The sequence below is a fragment of the Argiope bruennichi genome, chromosome X1, assembly GCF_947563725.1.
Source record: "Argiope bruennichi chromosome X1, qqArgBrue1.1, whole genome shotgun sequence".
In the NCBI taxonomy this organism is placed as follows: domain Eukaryota; kingdom Metazoa; phylum Arthropoda; class Arachnida; order Araneae; family Araneidae; genus Argiope; species Argiope bruennichi.
In genome coordinates this window covers 18,158,129-18,177,382 of record NC_079162.1, presented here as the reverse complement: position 1 = coordinate 18,177,382, position 19,254 = coordinate 18,158,129, and the positions used below count along the sequence as shown (strand labels likewise).

The following is a 19,254-nucleotide window of genomic DNA, read 5'->3' as shown; positions in this document are numbered from 1 at the left end:
TCGTTAATTATTTAGCTCACGTATAAATCAAATACTAAATCAATAGCTAACTTTTTGTTTACAGAGTATTCAGTTCGTAAGAGGTTCCAAGGTATTTCATACTAAACAGTGCGTCTCCGTAAGGAGAAGTTCAAGGCTACGCAAAGCAAGTCAACGGCTCGAACTTGACCTTCTAAACCAGGAAACGCTCTTAACACCTAAAAAGTCCCATCTTTTAACACAAGTATGAAATACGATATCTTTTATTTTGAAGGGCTTTCTAAGGAAATTGACAAATTGTTTTATAATATGTCTGTGGAGCAGTCATGAGATATTCATTAAAAAATAATAAATTGTTTGATTCGACAATTAGTATTGATTAATTTGATTCGGCCTTTAATATTCTTAACGTTGTGTAAAATGATTCCCACATCTATGCTTATATTGGATTTAATACACTATTTTTATGAATTCACACATATTATAGCTATAGACATTTGAAGCATAAATACAGGGTGTTTATAAAGTCCCGGACCCATTTTGATGTTTAATAACTCATAAAATAATAAAGATATAAACACACTTATGACATTTATTGATGGAATAACTCATATATTTTCCTTTTCAGGTTTGAATATTTTTACTTTTGTAAATATCGTCTGCGCGTGTGGTTAATTTCAGATAATTTCATTTTCCAGTCTAAATATCTGTACTTTTCTAAATATTGTCTGCTTATTAATTGCATTTTTCTCTCTTTTGTTTTTGTCAACTATTGCAATGTTATGTTTACTTTTGATGTGTTTGTTCTATGTAGTACTTTTGTATGTGATGTTTTATTCGAGCGGATATTAAGGAGAATGCATACACCACAAGAGAAAGCACAGATTTTATGGTGGTTCATAGAAATGAAATCGATAGTGCAAGCACAGAGAAATTTCAGAAGAATTTACCAAAAAGATCCTCCATCCAAAAACAGCACCTTACGGTGGAAAAAGAATTTTCTAGAAATTGGAAGTATCGAAGATAAGAAACGTTCCAGACGTCCTTGCACAAGTGATTTTGATGTTGAGCGTATCAGAGAGACATTTTTACACAATCCTAGAATATCTGTGAGATCAGCGGCAACAGAATTGGATATGCCAATTTCGACGGTGTACAAGGTTATTAAGAAAAAATTAAGACTGCATGCATACAAAGTTCAAATTGTTCAAGTTTTGGAACCGAACGATAGACCTAGGAGGATGACCTTTGCAACAGATATGCTAAGGAGGATAGAAGATGCTGCTGATTTTCTGAAGAGCATAATGTTCTCCGATGAAGCATCCTTTCATGTTTCTGGCATTGTTAATCGCCATAAAGTGCGCAAATGGCTCTGTGGATGCCGACATGCTTGTCGCTACCTGGCGTAAAATTGACTATCGACTTGATATTCTCCGTGCGACGAAGGGGGCACACGTGGAAGTTCATTGACAAGGGTCATGAAACTTTTTGAGTCTATTTAACCATTTATGTTATTAATTTAAATCTATCTTTATTATTTTATGAGTTATTAAACATCAAAATGGGTCCGGGACTTTATAAACACCCTGTATTAAAATATAGATGCAGATTTACATATTGAGTGAGTTTCGATAAAGAAAGACAAAATGATTATATAAAATGTTTGATTTGAATATATAACTTTTTAAATAATACGTAATAGAAGAATTTATTTAAATATGTTTCTTTTTTTTTCTTGAATTTTATTATTTTATTTCGATATGTTATTCTCTAAATAATACATTTAATCATAAACAAAATAGAAGTTTTACAATTAGTCATAAACAAGTTTTAACATTGTAGAAGATTTTAGAATTCGGTTTTATAGCAGTTTCAAAATGCAGTTTTTTCAGTTTATTTTATTACACTAATATCATTTGCCATGAGCATGCTATGTATTTGTCATGAACAAGAAATTTTTATGAATAAATATCAAACAATAAAGCTTTATTATCGAATTTTAGAATTTCATCTCTGCAATTACTCTATTGAATAATCCCAAGTTAATTGTAACTTTGATAATTCCGTCTATAACATGCAGATTATTTTCTTTTGTGCATTTGTCTTTCAGAAATGCTTACAACTATTAAATACTCTTCAAAAAATTATTCAAATTTATTATATGTTAGTACAATTCTTTTTCTTATTTGTTCATCATTCTTCTTCAGATTTCGTTTTCCTTCCGTTTCCGCAGAGAGTAGACATTCTTGGAAATTTATAACATACATTCTTATTCTACTTTGTTACCAAAAAGGTAACACTTTTTCATGCACCAGAGGTTGCAATGCATAAAAATTCCCTAATGTCTTTCCAGCATTATCCTTCGGGGAATTTTGCACTTCTGTGAGCGATCTGAATATCGCTCACAGAAGTGCAAAATATTTTCCTGATTTGCAAATTTCTCTGCGTCATATCAATGGTTCTAAACTCATTGATATGACTTATTTTTCCTTATATACTAAGAATAAATCTATCCCAATATAACTTTCATCATGTCATGATCATTTCTTGTATCGATGTCAAGACCTTTATAACTATCATATGTATTTTTGATTTACTTAGGATAACCCTACCTCTAAATCTTACGACTCATAATCTGTTTGTGGAAGTATAGTATCAAAAGTGAAGAATCTGTTTATTTGGATTTAAGAGGGGAAGGTTGTTTTTATGGAAGGATGTAAAGTATTCTGTTAAATATTCGAAAATACATCAATATAAAAAAATTTTAAAATGAGAAAAATCAGAAATATGAGAGTTTTTTATGGATATCCTTAGAACGGTCATCATAATAGTTTTTTTTATTTAAAATAATACCTTTTAAAATTATTAAAAAGTCATTAAAATGTTCCAACATTAGAATCTTGAAATTCTCCCAATTTTTCTAAGATGACCACAACAAGTTAAAAGTATAATGATAGTTACCAGAACAATATTGAAAGTTTTATTTTAGTAATAAAATCATGAAGTCTAAAGAAAACTAAAAGAAACTAAATTAAAAAATTCAGCAATGAAGCCTCTACATCATTAGATAAGGAAATTAATGTATCAAATGATTTTTGTAATTAACTTTTGTAAAAAATCACAAAATTAAGACTTATTTGAAAATGTTTGGATAAAATTAGAAATTAGAGAGAGACTGAAAATCAAAGCTGTAATATGAAAATATCAGGGTCAAGTTCATTCTAGTTTCCGGAAATTCGTTACAAATGGGATTTTCTTTCCTTTTTAACTATAATTAAATTATTCTGTAACCCAATCATGTGTTTCGGAAACGATGAGAATAATTATTAAATTAATTGTTACGGGGATAGTTATTATATTAATTCCTGTTTCATAACAAAGTTATGAAAATGCAATTTTTAAAACCACGCATTTGTTAATTCCATTTATTATATAGTGATTTGTGTGTGTTCGATTACGCATTTTTTGTTACAAATTCTGAGAATTGCGATTTGTACTAAAAAAAAACCCATTAATAAACGGTTGTATAAACTTACTCCATATTAGCAGACGAAAGGATTTTTAATAATCTTTCCAATTCATTATTTATAATTTATCTGGTTATACTGGATATGAATCCACTCTGGAATATCAACTTATTGGGATTTTTAAAGCATATATATATATATATATATTGTTATTCTTAGGGTTTTTTTTTCACAAAAATATCTAAATATTTGGAAGATTGTATTTCTATTATGTGCGAAGGAAGTACATCACATTTTTTTAAAATTACGTTTGCATCTCTAGTTTTTGCACGCAGCCTATTAGTTAGCCTATTAGCAGCCTATTAAAAATATTAACTGGAAGAATTTTAGTTTTTGCACACAGCCTATTAGTTAGCCTATTAGCAGCCTATTAAAAATATTAACTGGAAGAATTTTTAATATTTAATATGGAATCTATTAACGAGATGTCTTAATCATATGACTGCATATTTTATCTGCGCTTTGCGGGAAATTTTCTTCCTGACAAAGGCTTCCAAAATGTAATCATCTTGTCGCATTTGACTTTAGAATGCAAACAAGTACCACAAATGATCCTTTCCAAGTTGTTGTTTTTTTTTTTTTTGTTCAAATACTTAGAGCTAATTCAGCTGATTGTTATGCAAAGATTATTAATTAAAGACGGCCATCAATTCTCCGGCGGAGATAGATGTCTGAAATGCTTAGTAGTACACAGATATTTTACAATATAACGTAATATCATATATTATTCTCAATACACTATCATATATCAATGCCTCATACTATTATATAATATGGAACAATATTTCGGAATATCGTACAACTTGTTAGAATCTGTAATTCCTCACCAATATTTTACAATAGAGCAGGGTAACGTACAAGATTCGCAAAAATGCATTATTTTGTACAGCACCGTGTAATATTGGGAAAGCAATAAATATTGCTCGACATTGCACGGTGAGGATCACTTTTACTTTCGAAGGATTTGTTTAATTTGCTCTATTTTCTTACAAGTACTTATTTTATAGCGAATCCTACAGACAGCCGAATGATTCACGTGCTATGAACATTGACCTGAATGAGGCGGTCAGGGGTACCTCGTCACACAGCCGTAACTCGGTTACAAGAAAGGTCTTTGTTAAAAAGGGCACGTCGTAGAACGAAGATGCTTGACTTACCAAGCAGATCAGCTTAAAGAGCAGTAATTCGTTACGTTGCAGAAGATGAACCCGTTAAATAGGAAAGCATGATCTGTTGAACCGTTCATCTACTTTTTATCATAGTGTCCTTTCTCGCTTCTGTAAGCCATTCTTCTGTTCCGAAAAACTTCATTTTAAGATGGTAAAAGGAAAACATAATTTAAAATGGCGTAAAATGATTCCAGAGTCATCTGTTTTGGATTAAAAAGCAAAATTGCGATATAGAATACGCCATACGTCTTAAAAATGGCACAAAGTCGCTTTAAAATGAAAAATTTTGCTTTATGAAAATCATTAAATTAAAAATGAAATTTATCGGCAAAGTAATTAAATGTTATGTATTTCTTCCAGCATTAAAAAAAAAAGTTATTTTTAAACTAAATAAAGAAGTTTGAGATGGCGCCAAGTTAACACTGTTAAAAACTGCTAATAAAGTTTTAAAATAATATATATGCACTTGATGTCGAGATTTTGAAGCATCTCCACATCTTACACCTTACAGTCTACAGAAGTTATTTCAAGAATTATATCTCTCTGTATACCTGGAAATACAATTAATTAATAAAAGGCAGTATGCAAGACGAATAAATATATACATTGAGTCCAGAGTTAATTTAAAGTCTTTATATTTTCTGAAACAAATTTCAGACATGATTATAAAGACCCCGAGCACTCTCGACTTGGCAGAATCATAAAAAAAATTAATTGCAAATGTATCTTGTAGACAGCTATTGTTGGAGATATAAAATATTTTCCATCTTCAAAATCGATTGTCTGAAAGATTTGTAAAGAAAATGACCTTCTTTACTGTTTTTGGAAACTTAAATTAAATTAATAAATTTTGACCTTTTTCTTGTCTATAAAAATGAAAATTAAAAAAAGTTATTTAGCAAGATGTTTAGCGCATTTAGTATTCTCGATAAGAATAACCCTGTTAATATTGTGAGAGCTTAATTGCCTCCTGATCGCTTCAATTTTATTTCCTGGTAAAGAAAGGGATGACTAGAATAAAGGATTTCATAATATTAATAATAATGTATTGTAAATTAAAGACTAAAATATGTAAAATATTTAATAGTGGGACATTTTCTGCATTTTAATACACTAATAAAATTGTGTTTCTAAAAACTTTTTTTTATATTTTGAACACATATCATCGTCGCATTTTGTTGAAGATTCCAGTAATCCAACAGAATGTAGATTTTTGTGGAATTCCATTTACTCTAGTTAATCTAGAATATCCTGACCTGAATATTATTTTGCAGCAGAATACAAATACTCTTTCGATATTATAAAGTCATTTTGAGGAAGAAATGAATAAAAAAAGACAAAGACAAATGATCATTAGAAGCATCATTTTGAAATGGTATTTAAAGATTTTTGAACCTCAAACACATACAATCAATTATCTGTGATTGTTCCACAGTGAACGTTAGTCCAGACTGCTATTGTTTTGCTTTATGAGAAAAGAAATCGTGTTCTCACTAACTTTAAGAATTTTTTGATATTCAGAAACAGAATTTAGAAACTCTTGGGTTGGCTTCATTTTGTAGAGCAGTATGTTGAATGCTGAACGATGTTTTCAGTTAGTTTTAATAAAAAGCATATCTGAACTAAGTGATAAATAGACACTTTATTTTTATGCAGCTTACATCATTCCTTGATACCATTTTTCCAAAGCTTACTATAGAATGTCCTTATCGTTGCTGGCCATTGCTGCTGGCAATAAAACAGGCATGATAAAATCAGTGCTGGTCGTTGGACAATCACAATAACATGTAATTACATTAGTGAATCTGTTGACTGATACTTCGTCACCACCATATATAAATGACATTCCATATGATTTATATAGGGTTGTTATATTTATATATATTTTTGTGCCCTTTGTATTATTTTATATAAAAAAAACCTGTTAAGAGAACCTTTCAAATGGTAACAAATATTTTCAAACCACTTTTTGCATGAATTCGTTTGGGTTGTAATGATTTATTTTAGTGTTTTAGAAGCTGCAAAATAATGTTTATTAATTTGGTTCAATTCATAAAAATGAACCTGAGTGGTTTTCCTGTTATGGGTCTTTTATAATATCCATAATCTAACAAGAATGTAAAAACTATGCATGCATTAGAATAGTGAGTCGGGCATCTTATGAGAGTGCGAAAGGTTCTTGCTGTCATCACTACAAAATAATAAAAATTAAACGCTGTTTAATAACACTATGTATTGAAGTCTTTAAGTTATATTTCAATTCAAATAATCACATCAAACTTGGCAAATAGCATCCAAGAAAACTGACTATTCAACAGCTGTCATACTTCAGCTTTTAAGGTCAAATCTAAAGACTTTCTGGTGAAATGATCCAGAACTCGTTAGATAGCGATTTCATCTTGCGTCACCTCTTTTTTTAATAGTTTCGGTAAACGCAACGATGTGGAACTTCGAAATCATCTCATGCAAAAAGAAATAAAATAAAAAATTTTAACTGAAAGGAGAAAGAATGACGTTTAAAATGAGCTAATATAGAAGCAATGAAAGATGAAAACGTAATTTCCTCATGTAATTCTACAACAGAATTGTGGATCACTTCGCATTCCATAACAAACAGTGCACTTTGCACAATTTGGCTATTTCAATTAAATGACATCATTCATTGCGTCATTTTAATGGAAACATTTTAGCTACTTGACATTCAATTTCTAAACGCATCAAATATGTACCCATTTCAAAATTTCCAATGGCATCACCTATTTTTAACTTCATAAATATATACAGATGCCAAAAATAGGTTAGATACAAACTACAATAATTAAATTGGGATAAATTGAGCTTCATAGAAATTAAACGGTCATCCCCACATTCAATAGACCTGACATTCAAATATAGCTACTGTGAATAATGAGTTTGACTTTACGCAATCAATTACTGCTAAATGCCCAATAAATATTTATCCTAATAAAAATATTGATTTGAACAGCTATGATTTGAAATATCTATGATTTGAACAGCTTTTTATATTTTATTTAAATTATTTTAAATGGCAGTCAGTTTAAAGAGCTAAAATTAACATATAAGTTATTTTCATATTTTAATATGAGAGAAAATATACAAATAAAATGAATCAATAATTATTTCATAGAAATTTTTTGTTAATTAGAGAAACAGTACTTTTTTTCTTTTTGATCTCTCTATATATGAATAAAATCAATATAAGAAATCGGTTATTTTATTGGTTTACCTAAAAATATATTTATGTAATTCAATGTATTAAAGGAAAGTCATATTAAATTTTAATGAGCTCTTGAAATATTATTCACATATTTCAAGAGTCATATAACATATCACTATGCATAATCGCACTATATCACTACTCACTACTACTACTACAATATATAACACAAAAATTGCTTGTCAAATACGAAAAGTTTCATTACCGAGGACAGAACAGAAACACTGGTGCAGGAAATATTCATACTTCAGCATACGAGTGCAATTTATTATGTATGCAATTTTTATGCATTCTTGTACAATTTATTATGCTGGAAATTTGGATACTAATACACGTTGTGTCTAATAAATAATAATCCATCTGTCCAAGAACAAACACTAGGTAACACATCTATTTATTTTCTCTTCACGCCGTCGCATTTTGTTCTTTTAGATAATATTCTATGAAATAGGATAATGTAGTTTGAAATTATATTGAAACAAGACGCTATATGAGGCAATTATCTGTATATTTCTTAGTTCCAAAGCAATTCTTCAGATTGGTAAAACTTAGTAAAAGCGGCAGATATCTCGTAAAAGGAGGTTGAATGTGACTATCTTTCCTTTTACTTGTTTCTACGTGTTTGAATCAGATTAATCTGTAGTTCTTTTCTTTGCACACTTTTATTTAAATGAACTTGTTTCATGATTGTAAAGATTAAATTTTATTACAGATTTTTTTTTCTAATTTTTTGATGTTCGGAATTTTCTACATTTATGTTTTCTTGATGACGAATACTACTTTAATATTTCTAAAATTTAATTCATAATTTCCCACTAATTTTGTTTTGATTTCGTACTCGCAGCATCATCTACTATTGAATTCGCGAATATGTTGATCTCATGATTCCATATTATTTATAATGATGAATTGGAAAGTAAAGACGAAAATGATTCAAAGAAAAAAATTTGGATTTTAGTACAATTTTAAAAGAGTGGTTTTAAAAACTTTTATTATTAAGTTTATTAAAAAAAATCTTTGCATGTTATGAAATTTTTAATGCTTTTTATACTGAATAATTATTTATGCTTATAATTCTGAATGTTTTTAATTTGAATGAAATAATACAAATGCGCATTTCGCTTTCTCAATGGAAAATTCGAAGGAAAGAAATAAAAAGTTCATCACAATTGATTAAGAATTAGAAATATTGTTTCTTGTTTATCATTGATTTAATGCTGACAAATTTGATTAAACCAAGTGAGAAATAAAACAACTTAGAATCACCAAAACGCTATTTACTTTTATGTAATAGTTAATAAATCATTCATAATATTTCATTTAATGAACATATTGCTGAATATTATCAAAAGAATTAAAGCATTATTCGTTTTGCAAATGATTCAAATGAGATTTAAAATTTTTTTTTATTTATAGATCAAAATGCCGTTTCATGGTATTTCTCATCCGTAGTAAGAAAGTGATTTCTTAGAACTTGCAATAAAAAGAATGAAAACTGGCCACATGTTCAATCATTGACAGATTGAATAGGCCATGTAATTCTCTTTAAATAAAACTCATTTCTGTCTGATGAGCACCATTTTATTTTAATTTCGGACACATTTTTTGTGCCTCTTCAGGTAGACTGTTACAGATAAGGACACCTCTCACAGTTGGGTGCCACGTCTAGGTCATAGAATCGTTCTTACACTAAACTTTTTGATACAATAACAATTAACAAAAGCTTCTTAATCGACAGATACGCCATCTATCGGTGAAGCTGTAACAGGCTATATGTTTGTGTTTCGTTAAAAATAATTGTTGGTTGAGTAAGGTGTTTAAAGGAGAATCTCAGCTCACTCTATATAAATTGTCCTTTACCAGAAATTAACTATAAGCATACTTAAATTCAATTGAAATCCTTACAAGAATTCGCTATAATCGAAGGACATTTCTTCTGTATTGAATCGTCATCATCGTCATATTTCAATAGATAAAAAAAGTTTAAAAATATGAAAAACAATTATTTTTTTTATTTATAAGATTCAACATTCATTTAGGTTTTCAAGGTAAAATTGATGGACTGTATTGAGAACTCCCATGAACTACGAAATGGTTTGCTGAACTGATAAAATAAACGATCAGAAATATGAAAAAAGCAGGAATGTATTATTTCGAATGTGTTCAAAAATGGATCACCTGAATTCGGACATGATTGTGTCTAGGTAATAAATAATCAATGACACGTTTCCATTTAGCATAAAAAATATTACAAATAGACATTACTTCCCCCGTTCACAGATTCTGAACAAATCGGGTATTGTTAATGTAAAGATCATGTGTCAAATTTCTTCCATGAAATTATTTACGTTGCTGAGTTCAAATTAGCATAGACAAATGGATTTTTATTTGATGTTTCAATGCAGATATTCTATTTTGAAATAATAGCTGCATCAAAAATTTTATTCATCTCTCAGATTAAGTTCTTTGCGTTGATATACGCTTAGAAAGGTAAACCGATGTGATTTCAAAAATAACTTTTATGGTGTAGTTTCTACAAAATAAGCTTTGAAAAAATAAAAAAAAAACATTGAAAAACTCAGTCTACGTATTTAATTCTTTATTTTCATTTAAAATTCCGATTTTCTGCAATTTTACTTTTCTGATTAGGATTATGTAAATTAGCTCAAAATTTTTTTTCGAAATACGTCTTTTGGCATTTTTGGACTACTCAAATTGTCTGTTTTCGTTACAGATGGGATTCCCATTAGCTAGTTACTTCTTTGTAAATTATAAGCTATTCTTAGATATATATATCACTACTTGCACCTAATCAAAACGATTACATTTACTTTCATATGTATACTTTAATTTGTTGCCCTCATTTAAATATCGGATTTTTCTTTGTAGTTATAAATGTAGCTGTTGGAAAAGCACCGATGCAGTCAAGTCTTGCTGGTAACGGCATTCCCCAAAAAGCAATTGATGGCAGCACCAGCACATTTTTCAATCAAGACACGTGCAGTATGACCCAGACAGAGAGATCCCCTTGGTGGTATGTTAATCTGCTGGAACCTTACATGGTCCAGTTGGTTAGACTGGATTTTGGAATGGCATGCTGTTGTAAGTACTTTCAAATATTAATTTTTAGCTTTATGACATCAACTTAGCAGTTCTTAATTGAAATATTTCATATCTTTTTAGCAAACAACCGTCCAGCGACCATCGTTGTAAGGGTTGGAAATAACAGGCCTGATTTGGGAGTCAATCCAATTTGCAACAAATATACTGGTTTTATAGGTAATGGTTATTTTCCTTCTTTGTGCACTTATACATTTTTTTTAAAAAATTGTTTTTGAGTTTCTAATTGAAGATTGTTGTGTTTTTGTGTTTTTTTAAATCTTAGAGGAAGGGCGGCCTTTATTCCTACCTTGTACAACTGCTATGCCTGGAGCTTTTGTAAGTGTATATCTCGAAGAACCAGCTCAGAATCAACTATCAATTTGTGAAGCTTTCGTCTACACAGATCAAGGTATTTAATGATAACTAGACATCTGAATTTAATTATATATTTTTTTAATTTTTCGAACAGTAAAAAACAATCAGGTTTACGAGACATATTAAAGTTATAAATATATGTTAGCTAATTGTTTTCTTAAATTTTTAACAGTTCGATATAATGCTGCTTTCATAAAATGCTTATAAAAATTGTGTTGATGAACGTCATTTTAATAAAAATTTAACTAGACATTAAAACATTTCCACATATTTTTCGTAAAAGATTGTCACGAGATTTTTTTTTTTTTTAATTTATTTATTTATTTTTTTTTTTTTTTTTGCTTCTGCGAGGGAATATAAATGCGTTTCATAAAATGAATATACCGTTTAATAAGAAATTACAAGATTTGCAAAAAACTAGTTATTTATCTTCAAATCAAAAATTATATACTTTCTGAAATTATCAATAATTCTTATTAAAATTCATACCTCAAATTAAGTGAATGGAAACAGCAACTGCCATTGTGTGAATAATTCTTCTCACAATAAATTTTCCTGAAGGATGAAGTCTCAGTGATTAGGAATAATTTTCTACTTTTATTTTGAATCCATAAAAATAAGGTGTTATTTGAATTTTTCTACAAATCGTACAGTGAATATATAGTCAAAGTAAAAACAGATCATGTAGATCTCGGAATGGTTATGTAATTGTGTTGGAACTATTAGGCACATTTTCTAAATAATTTCGTTTGGTAAATAAAATTAATTGAAATTAATTAACTGATTGAATTATAGTAATTAATATTCTAATGTAATTCTTACCATTTAGTCACGATTTTAGCCTTTTTAAAAAAGTCACACTTATGACGTTTTCGTTGTATCACTAAAAAAGAATGTTGCTTATTTAACGTACGTTGGTTTAAGTATAGTTTTTCATAATTGGTGAAAACGAAGTTTTATGTTACATCTATCGTTAAATTGAATTCAAAAATTCCTTTCCCGGATCGCAGGTTCTGAAACTGAAAAATAAAACCAATGACTTTACATTGCGAGAAGAGAATACATAAGAGAAGTACATCTTACGCTTTTCTTCCTGTAAGACGTAATAATGTATTTCAAAACTAAATTGCCATGGGGCATTTACAGGTTTCACGCGAGCTGAAAAGGTCACAGTGTTATGATATCATTAATGATCGCAATAAAATGATCAGTTATTTCTGTGTGGGCAAAAATAATCTTTGTAGGAAACTATATGAAACACACATCACTGATTAAAATTTTTCTTTTGCCCTCCTCCCCCTACTTCTGCAAGGTCGTTGTATTCTTTACTACTGAAGTGATATTATATTCAAAAAGGGATTTTAAAATGAAATATGTGTGTGTTTTTACATATTTTTTATCTCGGTATTACTAATTTTTAATTAATAATCGTCCATTCCTGTCCCATTCTGTAATGTTTAATAATATGATGTTTTTTTTTTCTTCTGAAGCTCTGCCTATTGAACGCTGTCCATCCTTCCGTGACCAACCTTTGGGCAGCACAGCAACGTACAACGGAAAGTGCTATATTTTCTTCAACAACCAACCCCGAAACTTGCTTTCAGCCAGACGGTTTTGTGAAATACGAGGAGGCAACTTAATTGACGAGACTAGTCCAGCTCTTCAAGGATTCCTCAGCTGGGAATTGTTTCGGAGACATCGAAATGATCCCAATGGCCAGTACTGGTTAGGTGCTGTCAGAGATCCGAGAGATCCCAATAACTGGAAGTGGATAAACGGTGAGAAAAATGAGTACACCAGTATGCACATCGATTCATGTTAAACGTCTAATGTAAAAAAAGTTATTAGAAGTCATTTTAATATATTTAAGCGCATGGTTAAGTGTTTAATTTAACTACGAACTTAGTAAAATAAATAATCTCATGGAATTAATTTATAAAAACAAAAATAAAAGAGATTAAACAATTTATTGCCAGCTGTCAAATTCTTCAGAACCGAGTTAGCCTAATGGTAAAATATTGATTTCGGGACCGGAGGGCTCCAGGCTCGAAACCCGATTACAGAAAAAATCCATCATACAAGCAGGCTTACTGCACATTAAGTATGACGACGCGAGCTAGACGTTCTCCCTTTGGTATAGTGCGGAAGTTTGAAAGAAGAGTATGAGATCAGTTGTCTATTTCGCCATCTGAGCATTACGAGGTCAGTCCCAACGTGTCCTAGTTTTGCTTCCAAAGGGACGTTAATATAATTCTCTTCAATACTTCTCTTTCAATCTCTTGCAGTTGTGAAAAAGCAAAAACAATTTACTTCTTTCAAAATCGAGAGTAAAATTTATAATGAAATAGCTTAATATAAGAAATAAATCCTGTTTACTACATCTTGTTTATTATGTATAATTTAAAGCAAGCTAAAGCAGAATAAGATGTGACGAAGAACTAAAATCCAGAAGTGCACACTACGTTAATCCGTTAAGTACGTACGACGTGTCAATCCAAATTTTATTTCGATGCGTAATTTTTTATCTAATACAAAAAGAAATCTTATCTATCTTATTATAATTTTTTGTAAATATTACCATGCAATCATTTGTATTGCGTTCGACGTGCATATACATCATCGCCTAACTTTAAAAAGGAGGACTTAAAACACTTTGAAAAATAAATACCGCATTTAATGATAAATGAATGTAGAACTTCTTTTAATGTTTAATTAGCATAGAACTAATTCTAATTCATTCTTGAATTGCTAATTTTACATGAGAACATTTTTAAGTTTGTAAGATAAATGTATTTAAATATGATATTTTCAGAAATATTTATTTTGTTATTTTTATGACGATATTTTTAGTAATTTTTTTCGTCATAATTCCAGTATTTTTTTATTTCTATTTTTATTTAATTATTTTTTTGTTAAAATAAATAAAAAAAATATTTCTATATCTAAATAATAATAAACTATATCTAAGGAATAAATAAAATACTTTCTTTTTCAGTATCTATTCATACGTTTATTTTAATTATATTTTTAAAGAAAATTATTATATTTAAAAGTGCATCATGAAATAAGCATTTTTTGTCTATTAATACAGCTTTTCTTCTTGAGAAAAAGTAGCGGCACAATAGAATTAAAATCATACTATGGTAATGACTGAAGTCGATTGAATTTTATCCATTTGAATTTTTTAAATCTGATACCAACTATCATCTGTTAAAAGAAAAACTGAGCTTATATTTTGCTTTTCTGGCACTGAAGCACTCATAGCAACGTTTGATCATGCTATTCATTATAAATCACGAGGTTCTTCGAAGTCGATTTCCTTATGGCTGTTAATAAAAAGAAAACGTTTATCTGAGCAGATACAACAATAATTGAGGTACTTTTCATTACATTCGCTGCAAAAATTGAGACAGTTGTTATACAATTAGGTTAGTCTTTGTATTTCTTTACTTCCTGTATCCTATGTATCCTGCATCCTTGAAGTCCTTCGTATCCTGTATCCTAGATGTCTACTTCCTGGATTAGGAAATAGTGTATGACCAATGAATGTTCGAGAGTAAGGTTCTGTTGCGCAACAGATGACAATTGACAGACAGTTGAAAGAAAACAGATGACAGTTTAATCCGAAACAATTTCATAATAATACCATATCACAAGCTGCGGGTTCCGTAATCATCAAGCTACAATTCTCCATTATGGTTCACCTAACCAGGAAAACGTGGTCGTTATAAATAAGGGTTAAATACCAATTATCTTGGATTTTTTGGAGCTTCTTTCGAAAAATTAAAACACCAACTATGCAACTTGCATGGTCAAAATTCAGAAATTCATAGACCTATCCTTTCAGTAGCTGGGGGAAAAAATTAAGAGACGTGATTTCCTGCCGCTACAATAATTCGATCGATCGAGAACTGTCGCATATGATAAGCACATTCTGAGTCCTTCAGGTATCCGCAGTCTCCTTTCGTGATACATGACTTGTCATCTGTTGGCAAGGTAAGAAGCTTACTTTCTAGATGAGTCTCATAATATTAAGGTATATATAGTATTTTCTAATTGAAAATAGTTATGATTGGGTTTTAAGCTTTTTGCATCGATCTGCTTGCGAAAGGCTAATCTGAACATTTATTTATCTGACGTGTCTGAACAAAATCTAATGAATTTACATTCGCTTAATCAGTATATATCATATATTTATATCAAAAAAATGCGCCGTGAAAATGAGCACTATATCTTTTATTTCCTTTATTGGTCATTTTATTAGTGAAACCTTAAACTTTAGATAATATTTCTCAAATTTTCACAACTTTTTTCATTCCTTTTAAAATTCGTTGTGATAACTCAGATTGTGAGCGTATAATAATCTAGTAACTTTACCATAGTTAACTTTCAGTTGATTAATTTACATATATGCAAATATTTGAATGAAAGCCACCTAAAAATTTTGTATCAAAGAAATTTCATTGCTACAGATTTCTTGATAATTTGATTTATATCTCTATAAAGATCTCACTTTTTCTGTTGTATTAATTGAAATTTAGATTAACAAAATGTTTGATCAGGAATCACTAGCACTTCAGGTAAGGAATTATATTCTATATTTATACAGAAATGGCATTGAGAATCACAAAAGCCCAATAAAGGTATGTGTTGCAAAATTTAGAAATTGTATAGTGAATCATATATTTATTTTAACATGCGCCAGGACCCGCTGTCCATTTCTTAGTAAGTGTGACTAATGCCAGTATTTTACGACCAATTTTCCTTCTAGCTTCTCCGAAGTATTAAAAATAAATTAAACCTTTATTCTTTATAGGAACTTACAGGTTTGATTAAATACTTTTGGTTTGGATGCTGAAATGCGTAAAAAAATATTTTTAGAGATTCATTTCTTTGTATTGTGAACTAATTAACTGTTATACATGAGGTTTCACTTCACAGGACAAGATGTTACAGTTTCTTTTTGGAGTGTTCCCGGAACTAAGGAGAATTGTTCGAGATTTGATGGATCCAAAGGATGGCTTTGGTCTGAAACTAACTGCAACTTGAACCTGAATTACATCTGCCAGCACAGTGAGTTCTAAACATTTTTTTATTATTACTCTTGGGCCATAGAATAGAGTTTATTAATAATTTTCTTAATTAAGAGATATTTTGGAGATATTTAAATAAAATTTTTATCAAACAATAACTCATAGTTCTATTTGTCATAAAGAAATACTCCGCCCAGTCACGAAACATCCGGTAAAACTGATTGACCTTATTGCCGCAAAAATACCAATCCAGATATAATGAATAATTCTTAATAGACTCCATTATGAGCTCCATTAAGAAGATACGCCTCGTCATTGACGATATGATAGTCTCTATGAGTACCTCTTTAAATCATAAAGCTTCTCTACCCTGACTCTATATGCAAAATAGTGCATCTGTAGATATGGGTTAGTTTTGAAAGTATGCATAAATATTTAAAAAACTAACGCTCAATGATTCAACTGACCACAAATTCTCATCTAAAGCTTAGATGAATTTACAGTATTTAAATTCTTGGCAATTGCCAATCAAAACGGATTTAATAGCTTATAATATGAATTAAGTAACTTTTTAGTCATTTCTTATATTTGCAAAATAATTCTTTTTCTCGATTGCGTTTTAATAAGATATTTTTATATTTAAAGAACTCTTACTATTAAAAAAAGGTGTTTTTTTTAAATAAAGAAATGTGTAGGAACTGCTAGGAATTATAATTGCATTGAAGGTACAGGAAAACTTGTATGTAGCCTTGGGTTAAGAAACCTCTGTTTGAATTTATATATTTCAAAAACTTATATTACATATGATCTGAAAGATCGTCGCATATACGAACGTACATAAGTTGCATCTAACGAAGTGATGATATCAAATAAATTATAGAAAATTCAAGACAATGTTAAAATGATTTGCAATGACAATGAAATTTTAGGAGCATTCTGTTACAAAAAGTTAGTTATAGTATCAAAAACTCTTGTTATGCTTTATCAGAAACTGTCAACAATAATTAAAATAATACATACTGTTCTTCTTCTTTACAAGTAAAGGAAAGAATAGTTTTTAGTATAAGTTATGAATTAGATTTTCTAGGACATATTAAAATTTAACACGAGAAACACATGAGCATTTTATTTAATCCAAAAGAACTTTTCTGGTTAAATATTTGCGAAAAGTACGGCAGAGGGTCTCTGTTTTGTTACTTAATAACCTCTTTATGCTTCCAAGTATATAAAAATAAAATATAAGAACTTTACTTGATGTTGCAAAGATGAATAAATAGTTTCTCTTCATTCTGATTGTACTTACTTGATAATGCTTGCTTTTTTAAAATTATGACAGTTTGAAACATTTCTATTTATAGCTAAATCTTTTTAATTATAACATTCTTGCTTTTATAGAACCTTCTACTTGTGGTAAACCAGAGAGGCCAGCAAATTCAACAATTGTAGCGCGCAATTTTGATATAGGATCCGTCATTGAATACAAATGCAATCCAGGTCATTTACTTGTTGGTCCAAATATACGAACATGCTTGCCATCTGGATTTTTCAGCGAGTTTCCTCCTAAATGTAGATGTAAGTGCATCATTTTTCTCAAAAGATTTTATGAATTAGAAATGCATTTAGTATATGAAAAAATATTGTTATTATTATTTTTGAGAGAAGAAATAATATATTTTTGAAGTAGTTCAGAAAATAACAATGAGGAATGAGAAACGTTTGCAGATATTATAAGCATTAGATATTACATACATAACGGCATAATCGATTTTCATATTGAAATAGTAGAGATAACGTTTCAGAATATTTAAAATTCTTCTTTCAAAAGATTTTGCCTCCAAGAAAAAAAGGCAACTCTTAAACGCATAGTGGAGGCCAATGTCATTGTCGAAACGGTGAGACTGTTATGTATGTTTGAAGAGACTGTAGTCGTAAGGTGACAAATCTAGTCTATGGGGAAATCATGAATAATATCCTAACAAAACTGATGCAAAATTTCTTGCGTTCATCTAGAAGAGTGAGGGTGAATATTAACGTGGGTCAAACCCAACGTGTTTTGATATTTATCTTGGGTGGCTATCTTATCTGAATCCATTAACATTATACAGTTCGAGATGAATATAAAAAAATGTTTCTGTCCCCCAAAATCGTAATACTATAAAGGATCACATTTAGTGAGATTTTCGGGGTTTATTTTCAATATATCTGCTTTCTAATTCTTCTCTTCAACGCATCATTCGCAATCCCACAGAAATGGCGTTTCTAATTCTCGCCTATATTTTGCACATGAGCAAACAGACTTTCCGAATTCATGATATAAATGACACGATGACATATTAAAAAAATGGGGGGGGGTGTATGTACAAACTTATAAGTACTTTGATATGTTTTAATAAAATTTCACATAAGGGCTATTCATTTTGGACATTAACATAGCCACATGACTAGACATTTGATTATGTCTCAGAACAGATGATAGATCTTCGGTACTTTCTTCTAATACAAACCTAAGACTCTTCTTTAACGAGAGAAAACTGATATTGTGAAATTTTGATCAGGAATGTATCGACTTACTCTATAAGAATCTGAGACATTCCAAATTGCACAAAATAATTTTAGAATATTTTTACGATATTGCACAGCATTCAGAACAACATCACAAGAATACTGTATATTCTTGTGATGAATATTTTCTTTTCTGATAGGGATTACCTACTTTAATATAAAATACTTTATAATAAAACGATAAAGATTTGTTGCTTGAAAGCTATGTCCAAGAAAAAAGATGACGAGTTCAAAATAATCAATTTTCATTAGTGAATTTTGTCCTCCAG

The 19,254-nt window shown here is 29.7% G+C and overlaps 1 protein-coding gene across 3 annotated transcripts in view; it reads left to right on the top strand.

Annotated features, from left to right (window-relative positions):
* The window catches only part of LOC129958944 (CUB and sushi domain-containing protein 3-like), a 52,292-nt gene that overhangs the window by 23,218 nt on the left and 9,820 nt on the right, over positions 1–19,254 (top strand). For all 3 annotated transcript variants that reach the window (XM_056071696.1, XM_056071697.1, XM_056071698.1), the window contains exons 3-8: positions 10,803–11,015; positions 11,097–11,192; positions 11,299–11,424; positions 12,881–13,168; positions 16,332–16,463; positions 17,819–17,995. In XM_056071696.1, the coding sequence (XP_055927671.1) occupies positions 10,803–11,015; positions 11,097–11,192; positions 11,299–11,424; positions 12,881–13,168; positions 16,332–16,463; positions 17,819–17,995 (1,032 nt within the window). The remainder of the gene's footprint in view (positions 1–10,802; positions 11,016–11,096; positions 11,193–11,298; positions 11,425–12,880; positions 13,169–16,331; positions 16,464–17,818; positions 17,996–19,254) is intronic.